Source organism: Conger conger, chromosome 7, assembly GCF_963514075.1.
Source record: "Conger conger chromosome 7, fConCon1.1, whole genome shotgun sequence".
Lineage (NCBI taxonomy): Eukaryota > Metazoa > Chordata > Actinopteri > Anguilliformes > Congridae > Conger > Conger conger.
In genome coordinates this window covers 37,568,301-37,579,848 of record NC_083766.1, presented here as the reverse complement: position 1 = coordinate 37,579,848, position 11,548 = coordinate 37,568,301, and the positions used below count along the sequence as shown (strand labels likewise).

Sequence of the window (11,548 nt, the reverse complement as noted above, 5' to 3'; positions counted from 1 at the left end):
ACCCCCTCTGTGCGGTATCTCTTCATGAGTATACCCATGCTCGGAGTGGGGGGGCTCTGTGCTGAGGGCTATTTCTAGACCTGGTTTATCATTCACAGCGCAGAGACACACGCACGCACACTCTCTCTTTCCACTCTCCTTCTCTCCCTCCTTCTTTCCTTCCTTGCCATTGCTCTCTGGGTTCCTCTGTGGAGCGGCAGAACCTCCCCATCTCTCCGGTGCAGCTCCTTCCGGCCCCCCTCCTCGCCCCTGGACATTGTCTCCCCCTCTACGTCTCCTGGGACTCCGGGGTCAACATGGCTGAGCGCACCATTCCCCACGCCTACCCCATGAGCGTGGACTACGAGATGAGCAGCCCCGGGCGCATCTACGACCAGAACTTTGGAGAAGGTAAGGGAGATGTCTCCAGTCCTGGTGAAGCAAGCCGATGCAACGCCACAGGCTGGTGCCTAGAAAGGAGAGTGGACTGATGGCATGTTCATGACGTGTCGGGTGTGTAACCCCATTATTTATTATTTTCAATCATTAAAAACAAACTTTTTGTTTGTTTCGTCATTGTTTTTACAATGATCATTTAACTCGATTCAATATTTTGCTACGGCACAAAAGATAAATAGGAAATGAATAGGGATGAACAGGACTTGGTGAAGCCATGTACTCTTTCTTGTACCAAGAAAGACATTTTAAAGTGGCTATACATTTTAAAGCACCATTACTGCTCCTGCCTGTTATCAGTCGACCGCTAGTGGCCGATGACATGTTTAAGTAAGCTACACATTTCACCCTTAGATCTCAAATTTCAAAACGGGACAGAGGACAGAGAACAGTCAAAGGCCGAGGGCTTCATTCCAGAGACCATTTCTGCAGTGACAGACAGGTTCTGGAATTTGAAAACCATTGTCACCTGATATAGTTAGCTGCCATTACATTATTTTTCCAGTACAGTCAGATCATACCTAATAATATTTTTTCAAATATATCAGACAAGAAAGATTTCTGGCATCTCCTGAGGTTTTAAAATGGGCTGATCACTAGGGCCTTTCGTAGCCCTCCCATGACACAGCACAAAATTTTATTCCAACGCTACATGAAGCCACAGGTAAGAGTTTCATTTAGGATAGCATAACGGCAAGAAGTCCCCGGTTCAAAAATAAACCAAACACCCTGTCAGAGATGGATTGAAATCAACTCCTATTAAAAGCCTTGGCTCACCCACGGTTGCATGTGAAGATCACCAGCCATAACTCTACAGTAAAGATGCCTGTAATAGATCTTGAGTGATGATTCCAACAATGTGGGGGGAGTTGTCCCAAGCATGTTGTGTAACTGTGGATACGCATGTGTTAAATACATTACACTCTAGTCTAAGTGTGTAGTGTATTGTGTTTCAATATTGTATAACTAATATGATGTTTTTCTTGGGGTAGGGGGGTCATTTAATGAGTGGCCTGTAGCATAGTGGTTAAGGTACATGACTGGGACCAGCAAGGTCGGTGGTTTGATCTACAGTGTAGCCCCAATAAGATCCACACAGCCGTCGGGCCCTTGAGCAAGGCCCTTAACCCCGCATTACTCCAGGGGAGGATTGTCTCCCGCTTAGTCTAAATCAACTGTAAGTCGCTTTGGAGAAAAGCGTCAGCCAACTGACATGTAATTGAACGTTTAAAGTTGTTTCATTTTTACCGCTATAAACCGTTCCTATCCTCCTTTCCGCTCCCCAGCCCTGTCCCCCCAAGAGCTCCTGGCGCCCACCCTGTTCCACGGCTACTACATCCGGCCACGCATTAACAAGCAGCTGGAGCGCGGCTTCTCGCAGGTGGACAATGAGGACGACTGGTACCGGGTGCAGCTGGACGTCTGCCAGTTCATGCCGGACGAGCTGAGCGTGCGCACCGTGGACAACCTGCTGGAGGTGAGCGGCCGGCACGCGCAGCGGATAGACCAGCACGGCTTCGTCAGCCGGGAGTTCACGCGCACCTACATCCTCCCGCTGGGCGTGGACCCGCTGCTGGTGCAGGTCTCGCTCTCGCACAACGGCATCCTGTGCATCCAGGCGCCGCGCAAGAGCGACGACCTGGAGCCCGTCGTCAACAGGCTGAAGATCAACGTGGACAAGAAAGGAGCCAAGAGCTCCTGAGGAGCGCACCGAGGGATGGAGAGTTTGCCGTCCTTAGAGTTACGAGGTTCTGTCTGTGCGGCTGTTCTGTTCTGAGTTGTTTTGAGATATTGAGCTTTCAAAGGTACCAAAGTGAATGTGCTCCAAGCAGATACAAACTTTTAAATGTAGCATTTTTTTCACACTTCTAAACGGTATTTTTGTGGAAAAATTTCACACATATATTTAGTGCCCTATAAACAACATATTTATCAACTCATTTTTGTCAAAAGATGTCAGTTAGAACCTTGTAATTCTAAGGACGCGAGTTATAAATATCAAGCTTTACACTATAGCTGAAATTTAGAGACTGAAGTTTTATGTCAGTTTGTTTGTTTTTTTAAGTAAACAATGGTCCTAGTTCCTAAATAATAGTTGTGTGGTGCATACTTGAGCTTCAAGACTTCATGTTTTTGGTACTGAATCCCACAGAAGATATTATTATACTGAGATCAAACTCCCAAGCAGCCATCACCACTGTGCCCCCAGGGGATTGTGTATGAACAATGTGCAAATAAAAACTGTTTCATGGAAAGTAACCATACAATTTGACTTCTGAACAGGTAATAGCAGTATGCACTCTGTACATACTGGCACAATATATCTGCAAGGCAACTCACAGAAAGGAGAAAGCTCACTCATATTCAAAGGTTCCTGAGCCTCAGTATACTGTAATACACCCAGTAATGACTTTATTAGGAAATATTTTATGCAAATATTTAATCAGCCAATGATGTGGAATGTGGAATGGTTTGAGTACCTCAGAAACTGCTGATCTTTTGCAAAAACAAAACAAAAAAACATACAGTGAGCAGCAGTTCTGCAGGCAGAAACGTGTTGTTAATGAGAGAGGTCAGAGGAGAAGGGCCAGACTGGTCGAAGCTGGCAGGAAGGTGGCAGTAACGCCAATAACCACACATTACAATAGTGGTATGCAGAAGAGCATCTCTGAACACACAAAAGTGGATAGGCTACCGCAGCAGAAGACAAAGTCAAAAAAAGAATTCTAATAAATACCTAATGAAGTGCTCACTGAGTGTATATAAATCATAAACAGTTCTATAAAGGTTGTATTGCAGTCCTGCACTCCAGTTTGAACCTTATGCTCTCTTGCATTTGCTGTAATCGTGCTACAGATCTTATCTTGGGGTAGGGGTAGATGATCTGCTGCACATGTATCATTTTTAAGAATAAAATTTTATTTTTCACATTTGAACACTCCATCCCTTGCACTAAATGTTTTTCTTTGGCTTTCTTTTTTATTTACATGTTGATGTCTTATGCAATAGAGCAATAACATAAAAGCAATACCCATTCATACAGTAAATTGACTGTGTTTAACATGTTGTCATTGTACAGTATAGGCTGAAGTAGCTAGCTGAAGAATTGTGATAAGTAGCAAATCAAGGTGGTTGGAGTAAAATAATGGTGAGGAATTTTATTTTCAGAGCCGATATTTTCCACCTCAGGGACCGCCTCTGTAATTAAACAGAACAGTTACAGCATGACATAAATGTGGCAACAAAAGCTAATCTCTGAATTCAGACTGATAAAGATAAGTATACATATCAATGTAAGAAATAATTTCATTAGTAACCTATTATACTAAAGAAAATTAATATCGGTGTAAATGCTATCAACAATGTAGAATTGTATGCTGTTTTTTTGTTTCCTCTCGCGTGATGCATATATAATCAAGTGAAACTCAGCTACGCCACTCGCTCTAAAAATAAAAGGGGATTTTTTAGCAGTGTGCACTAACAGTTAAACATTCATTGATTCAAGGTCGGACAAAGACGGCGTATTGTTTAACTTCAACCGACCGTGGGGGCGTTCCTCTCGAGAAAGATGGCTTACGGTGTGCCCCCTATGTACCTGAAGGGCTGTTCCAGGAAATAAGACACCAGAGTACGAATACTGTCCGAAGCTGGTGCGCACATCAAAAAAATGCATCGCCATGGGAAACAACTTAACTAAAGCTGTCGATAAGTAAGTGAAATATTTTGAGCTTATTCCATATTTGAATTTGAAAAGTAGGCTCATTTACAGGCCTATATGTTTTTTTACACCTTGAACTTAGAGGTAGCTGTGTATTCGCATTACAAGTTACAGCGAAGATAGTAATGACAAGGAAATAATCACGCTTTTCATCGTGGGGAAAAATTCTTACTGACATGATTTTGGTTGTTCGCATTGAAGCGAAAGTGGGAATAATGTGATAATGTGTGACTTATTTATATCAGGCAGCCTACATTGTGGGAGCTAGTGTCTGTCACGTGACGGAGCATAGCCAATTTGTTTTTTCCCAGATATCCCCGTTACAATTTCTGCTGTTGCTACTGTGACAGCCGTTCATATTCCTATTGAACAAGTAGGTAGGCTAATGATACAATGTTCTTACGTCCCTAGAAGGCAAACGGGAAAAATCAACAAGAAATATTTTCTATATATTTACTTTGCCCCACTCGCACGATTGTAGGATACTAATCTAATCCCTTTTTCATTACCTTTCATCGGGCTCACACTTCTACATATTTTACATTATGTTTTGCATAATAGGTGAATTTGTTCACTTATTACAGTGTGCCATAACAGTAATTTAGCTTTTATGCAAGAGAGGTTTCCAGAAGCAACACTGAAGTTCTCTGGAAATTAATAACATGCATTGTGGAGACTTGAAACATGATTAAACCATAAAAGCGCAGAGAATATTCACATTTTCACAGTATCAATGTTATTCCTTGGAGCTATGTATTTGCATCCTTAGGCACTCCTCTGTTAGCTCACTGTGTATAAAAACACAAGTCAAATGCAGAGTAGCAGAGACCTTACCTGTATAACAACATCGTTCAGGTTCACCCTGAAAAAGAACTCTGAACTTGTGTACATATACTATGGTCATAAAAAGATCTTGGCGTTCCATGGTGACCAGTGCAATACATCAATCATACATACATAATGTTGCAATTTCATATATCAGTGAAGTGAACCTGACCTTGAAATGGTACAATGTTAAAAATGACACATTTCTTCACATTTTAAATCAAAATTACTTATTTAAAAAAAAAAAATTTGTTTCAAAATAATAAAAAAGGAAAAAGGCCCTGTGCAAATGTTTGGGAACCCTGTCAGTTAGTACTTTGTAATTCCTCCTCGGGCAACGATAACAGATTGTAAACGCTTCCTGTCTTTCAACTCTTTTTCCTCATTAATCCTGGCAGAACACCTCTCAGAAATCTTCTTCGGCCTCCTTGCATGTACGGCATGTTTGAGATTTCACCACAGATTTTCAATAATATTCAAGTCTGGGGACTGTGGTGGTGGTGTTCATTAATCTTTCCTGGGGGTACTTCATGGTTGATTTCATTGCTTTGGATCATTGTCTTACTGGAATACCCAACCTCTCTTCAACTTCAATGTCTGGACTGACCTTTGAACATTAGCCTTTAGAATTTCTTGATATTTAGTGGAATCCATTCTTCCTTCCACTTGCGCAATATTTCCTCTGCCCCGAGCTACCACAAACCCCAAACCCCAAAGTGGGTGAAGCATGGATCCACCTCCCATGCTTCACAGTTGTCAAGGTGTTCTTCACCCTTTTTTCTACAGACATACCATCTTTGGTGGTTGCCAAAAATGTTGGTTTTGTCAGTTCCAAAAGGCTTCAGGCTTCTCAATGTTTTCTTTTGCATACCTCAAACGCTTATTTTTGTGTTGAGGTCATTCTTTCTGGCAACTCTGCCATGTTGGTCTTGGTTGTTTAAAGTATGGTGTATTGTTGTCCTGTGAACAGCTAGACCTGTGCTTGCTACTGTAAAAAAATATTTTCTTCTATCTGCAGGTGGGGTCTCAACCCTCGGACATTTCTAAACAAACGCAAGGGGACGAAGGGTAAGTGCATATAATTAGTGTCACTCTTATGAATGTATTAGTCTAAAGGGTTTTGAGCAGAATTAAACACAATTTGCTCACATTATAATGCACTTGGAGTTTTTCTGCTGTGCAAGTCATATTCAGTGATAGATCTTGGTTGGGCATCCCACATCAGTCTTATAAAGGCTTTGGCCATGTACCATGCTTGACATGGTGAAATAACCTTTCTTTAAATTTAATAAATTTAAAATACCAACTGTTGGCCTTACAAAAATATCCAGACCAGATATACAGACATGATATTAGCTCCTCCGCCCTCCGCACTAATGAAAAGTAACAAATTGCAACTATTTTTTTAAATTCATGATCTGGTTATTACAGTACATGGAATGTCTTTTTGAACCTACCTAGAGTAAGATCCTTTTTCTTGCCAAATAATTATTTCAGGTACTGTATGCTATTAAGAATAACTGTCACAGAACAGACCTTGGTGCTCTTGAAACTTAGTGGGCTTGGAGAGAAAATGTGGTTCAGCACTTTTTAATGTGTTTTAATAAGGAATTCTGGGACTGCTGTATTTGCCTGTGTGATCTGACCTGTTGTGTGGGTGCACTGCTGCAGTCCTGCCACACATCTGCGAATGGAATGTCTCTAAATTGTTGCCATGGAAGTGAGAGGGAGGTCAGGAGCTACTGATAAGAATGATACAATGGTGACATCTGCTATGATAAGAGTACAAAAATGAATGAAATTTGATATTTTGGGTTGAGAGAGAGAGAGAGATTCATAAACCGACACCAGTGTGTGTGTGTGTGTGTGTGTGTCCGGTTATTATTATATTACATTTTTGTGGCATTCCGTGGTGATGTCAAATTGTATGCCACTTTTACATACAGTACATAGCCCTCATTTCCATGCGTCATTCACAAAGAGGCTGGCATATACTTAGTCAAACATAGTTCAAATGCACTACCCAATAGGGTGAACAATTATAATATTACCACTAATCATATTTTCAGTATATAAAAATATTTCTAGAAATAATATTTGGGATTATTTGTCCTGTTTCACAGTAGCTGCACTTCAAGCTGTAATTGTTAATATAGCATGTTAAAATCGTCTCTTCTATGCTGATTTGGTGCTGCTTTCAGCTCAGGAATTGAGTGTGTTGTGTATGTTTGCTCTTTCAGGTTCACCAGCGTATCCCCCCCATGAGGTATGGCACATCAGTCCATGTTCACTGGCCTATCTCACCTGTTGCTACCACATTCATTTCAAATATATACTGAGGGGGAGAAAAAACTGCACTACCAACAAGCTAAGCAAGCTTTGATTTGCATAAACGCCGTGTAAAACTGCTTCCCTAATGCAGAGCATGTACTGATCAGATTTATTTTTTCAGTTCTGTAGACTTGACCTTTAAATAAATACTTCTGAAACACATTACTGTAATTGATAAAAATGTACAAGCTAGATTGCATTTATTTTGTTATTACTGCATTAACAACGTGTAATAATGGAAAATTCTGGTTCCCCCTGAACCCGAAAAATTCAGGTTCCCCCCATGAACCCCATAATGGCTGGAGTATCATATGTTAATCATAGAATCCAATCAATGAACCAATTGCTCTCAGTAGCTGGACCTATTATTCTTTCCCACCAGTAAGTGAGTGACTGTCAAACTTGATGCTCCACCCATTTAGGGGCTCATGAAGCTGCTAACATGTGAGTTTTATACAGTTTCTATTTAATTTGATGCACAAGCTATGCAAAGATATAGAAAATAAGAACTCAGTCTGGTCACTTTTGACCCATGTTGTGCATCAAAGGGTTCCGTTTTGTTTTCACGCTGTCTTTCCCTTCCCAGCCACCAGAGGCGCATGTGTATGACACGGTGGCGGACATGCCAGTCTACTCAGTGGTGAGCAAGAAAAAGAAGCAAGCGGAGGAGCTGCATTATGCCGAGGTCCAGGTCCTGCAGCCGCACTCTGCCTCCCCCAGGAGGGACCAGAGGCCATCTCCTGCAAGCAACATCACCACGGAATACGCCACCATAGACTTTGAGCCCCCTGCCCCCTCACCTAACACCCGACTCAACAGCCTTAAGCCGTCCCTCTCCTCCAAACCAGCAGATATCCTCATTCCCCCCGGTGACCTACAAAGACCCATCCCCAAGGCTGGCATGAGGAAGGTGGCCTCCAAGAAGACCGTAGTTGTCTAAGGCTGGTTTTACACCAAGACCACTACAAGAGACTGTTTGCATTGGTTGGCATTTAAATGGTTGGCATTTGGCATTGCTTATACATTTGAGCTGGTGTGTCATTCAGGACTAACATATTCAACATACACAGTCCCAATGGGTCCTCTTACTGTACATAGTCTCCATGAGAAAAAATGAACACTCCATGAAGGGATTGTTTTTTTTTTAAACATTGTCTCAAGGTTGTCCTTTCATTTTTAAACAGCAAACGAAGGCAACACTTGGAGCCTCTTGCCAAGTGTTAAACTTTGTCATTCCCTTTGAATAACATTCATTTGGATTATGTTGTTTAACAAACACACTGTTTTTCTCAGTCAGCCCCAGTTCCGCTTCCTTGCTTGAGGTGAACGCATATTTACATCGTTACACGTACATGTCATCTGTGCGTGCTTTATATATTTCATAGGCTCAGGGATTCTTTTTTTATTTGATTTTTTAAAATACATTAACTTTCATAAACAAAAATAGTAGCACTCACATACTTTGCATATATGAACTAAAAGAAGGCCCACAGATTCTTGATGACTTTTCAGGATTCTACATTGAGCAGGCAGTTGACTCTCAGGTTATCAGGTTAACAGGTTAACTCCTGTTCTCTTCCAAGACCCTTATGTTTACCATCATGTCCAAGCAGACGTTCCTTCTGGAGCCAGCTGGGAGCCCTGGATTACATTCCTAACTGTAATCACCATTGAAATCCATTGGGTACACACACTTGCTGTACCTGCTGATGTTGATTTTTAGAATGCAATGCATTTTCTTTTTCAAAATGTGAAAAGTCTGTGTGTCAGCGCATGTACGCGTATGGACACAAATGCATACTTGTGATTCATTTTCTATGATAAGATGATGTTTTTAACTAGTTATGGCACTTTGGAGATTCATGCTATATTTCTACAATTGTGGTTTAATTGCAAAGAATGTACTCCCTTATGGAAATAGAATAATTTATGTATTGCAAGACTTCATATTATACTAGTGGCAAAAAAACATTGCCACTTTAAAGACATTTAAAGACATATATTACAGCACAATGAAATACATCTTTAAATACATATTGATGATAAGCAACATCATATTCCTGTTCTGTCAGGTCAGTTGTGTCCTTTACTTTTCCCCAAAGAATTGAATATAATTTACAGTGCCTGGCCTACAATACTTCTATAGCAGGTTCTCTTTTGTGCAGGAAAGTGTTAAATAATGGCACTCTAGGTCTACAATCCTATTTCAACCCTGCACTGTTAAAAATGTTTTGGTTTATCATCTTAACATATTGTTGATTACCAGATTTTCCTGTTTTATAAAAAGACACCTGTTATTGTGTAAGTCTGGAATCATTGTTTCACGAAGTTTTTTTCGGATTGTCAGCTTATTTAAGCATAATAGTATATACATGTGTAGCCTATGTGAAAAAAACATTAAAATAATTTAAAATACTTAAAGTTGTATACGCACAGTCATTCTGTTATAAAATATGATATAGTGTTATTTTGTGTATGGCTGGGTTGCTTTTTGAAATGAAGTGTGTTTTTTAAGGAAGTATGTTGGTTTGAACTTTCTTTGAGTCTTTGGTTTCAAATGAGTAGCATCGACTACGCCTCTGCCGTGCCGACTTCAATTTGCCGCAGGAGCGACACACGTGGTGTTGCTACATTGTAACCATAGAAACCTGCAGCACTTTGTCGAAGTGATTTAGGGATTGAAATGTTACCAGGAGGGGGAGGAAGAAGTTTCGCTGTTCGAATGATCCCTTTTTAAACTTGTAAATTTGAGCTATTAGCATGAAATGAATTGTTGCAAAGCGAACCTCTCTGACTCGGTGAGTAAAAATATATTATATATATATATATCCTATGTCGCTAGCTATATAACGTTAGCTATGCTTATCTTCCCTCGCGTTGTTTTTTTTTTGTGGATAATGGGGGGTGACTGATGTTTACATTGCCGATGTATTTTCGTAGCAGATAATTCAATAAAATCTTCGTATATCTGTGTTAGCAAGCAAAATAAATCCACTTTTATCCTAGCTTTACACTGTAGCCTAGCTTGCTAACTAGCTATTGGTACATAAGCACAGACTATTTGCTAACTATTTGCTTCTATCGATAGAAATGGGCTACTCCGCTAACTTGCAGAATAGTTATTTCAGTGCCGTATTTTGACTGACAAATGACTAAGCAAACGACTCAAATTGAGATTGGTTATTCTAAGCCGATGGTTTTGTTTTCGCCAATGTGTCGTTTCGGTTAGTAAATGATCTCGATACATAAATCTATTTCGCAAAAGGCCTGTTCGAATTATTTTGGCTAGAATATAATTGTAACTAATACATAGCAATATATTACACAAATGTTGCGTTTTATTTTAACAAATTACAACTGTCAGGCGACGAAATATTCCTTTGTGATAGGTGACGTGTAGCTTTTAAGAACAATTAGGGCTACGCCGCAAAATAGGGATGCCCTGACAAGTGAAAATTATCCATGCTGGTCCAGTGGCTCAACTAAATGGAACTTGCCAGAAGTTCATGAGAACTCAGTCTAGAATAAAGAGGAAAATGTCTTTCTTAAGTTTGCTATTGCTTCTCTTTTAAATTATAGACCTGCAAATCAAAATGCATGAAAGAATAATGAGCCATCCATTCAACTGCTGTAGTGCGAGACAACTGTAAGGTCTGTATTCTTTATAATGTATTTTGTATAAATCGTGACCCACTCACATATTAATGACTTCTATGTCTATAGTGACACTATAAAACATTCTAACCTCTAGATCAAAGCAATTTAATATTTGGGCCTATGTATCAATCCGGTATGCCAGCTGGCCCCAGTTTACCCAGTAACATAGAGCATATCATCTTTATGTTGCTTGATGTTTCATTCAAACCAATGTGTTTTACAGGTTCTTTGGAAAATGTGCCTCGTTTGACATCACGTCCCCATTGGCACACACATGGCATTCACTACACATTGCAAGACACCTTTGCCAGAAGGACATGTGAGTGATTTGACTAATTTTTAACCATTTTTATCATCTTGACTATTTATGTTTGATGTTTTGATTAGGCAATGATTTGACACATTATATTGTGATAATTATACATTATTATATAATTACTTGGCCCTGTACGTACTTGGGTGCATGCTTGGCTATTGGCCACGAGGGGGCACTAAAACACCACAAAATCAACAGAATATTTTGTACCATGATGATGCAAGCTGTCTATAATAAGTTTATCAATCTCCAGATTGTGGAATTTT

At 40.1% G+C, this 11,548-nt stretch overlaps 3 protein-coding genes across 4 annotated transcripts in view; all 3 read left to right on the top strand.

Moving 5' to 3' along the window:
• The first annotated feature begins 81 nt into the window (after positions 1–81).
• Positions 82–3,376, top strand: hspb2 (heat shock protein, alpha-crystallin-related, b2). The gene is made up of 2 exons (XM_061249895.1): positions 82–390; positions 1,722–3,376. Exons 1-2 carry the CDS (start codon positions 297–299, stop codon positions 2,135–2,137), a joined length of 510 nt encoding a protein of 169 aa, XP_061105879.1. The 5' UTR covers positions 82–296; the 3' UTR covers positions 2,138–3,376.
• Positions 3,377–3,955: 579 nt separating this feature from the next.
• Positions 3,956–9,730, top strand: zgc:193711 (uncharacterized protein LOC569781 homolog). The gene is made up of 4 exons (XM_061249912.1): positions 3,956–4,144; positions 5,997–6,046; positions 7,219–7,244; positions 7,896–9,730. The coding sequence occupies exons 1-4, from the start codon at positions 4,113–4,115 to the stop codon at positions 8,247–8,249; spliced, it is 462 nt and encodes a 153-aa protein (XP_061105896.1). The 5' UTR covers positions 3,956–4,112; the 3' UTR covers positions 8,250–9,730.
• A 253-nt stretch (positions 9,731–9,983) lies between these two features.
• The window catches only part of dixdc1b (DIX domain containing 1b), a 42,738-nt gene continuing 41,173 nt past the window's right edge, over positions 9,984–11,548 (top strand). For both annotated transcript variants that reach the window (XM_061248761.1, XM_061248760.1), the window contains exons 1-3: positions 9,984–10,107; positions 10,889–10,960; positions 11,190–11,285. In XM_061248761.1, coding sequence (XP_061104745.1) covers positions 11,241–11,285 — 45 coding nt within the window. In that variant the 5' untranslated portion in view covers positions 9,984–10,107; positions 10,889–10,960; positions 11,190–11,240. The remainder of the gene's footprint in view (positions 10,108–10,888; positions 10,961–11,189; positions 11,286–11,548) is intronic.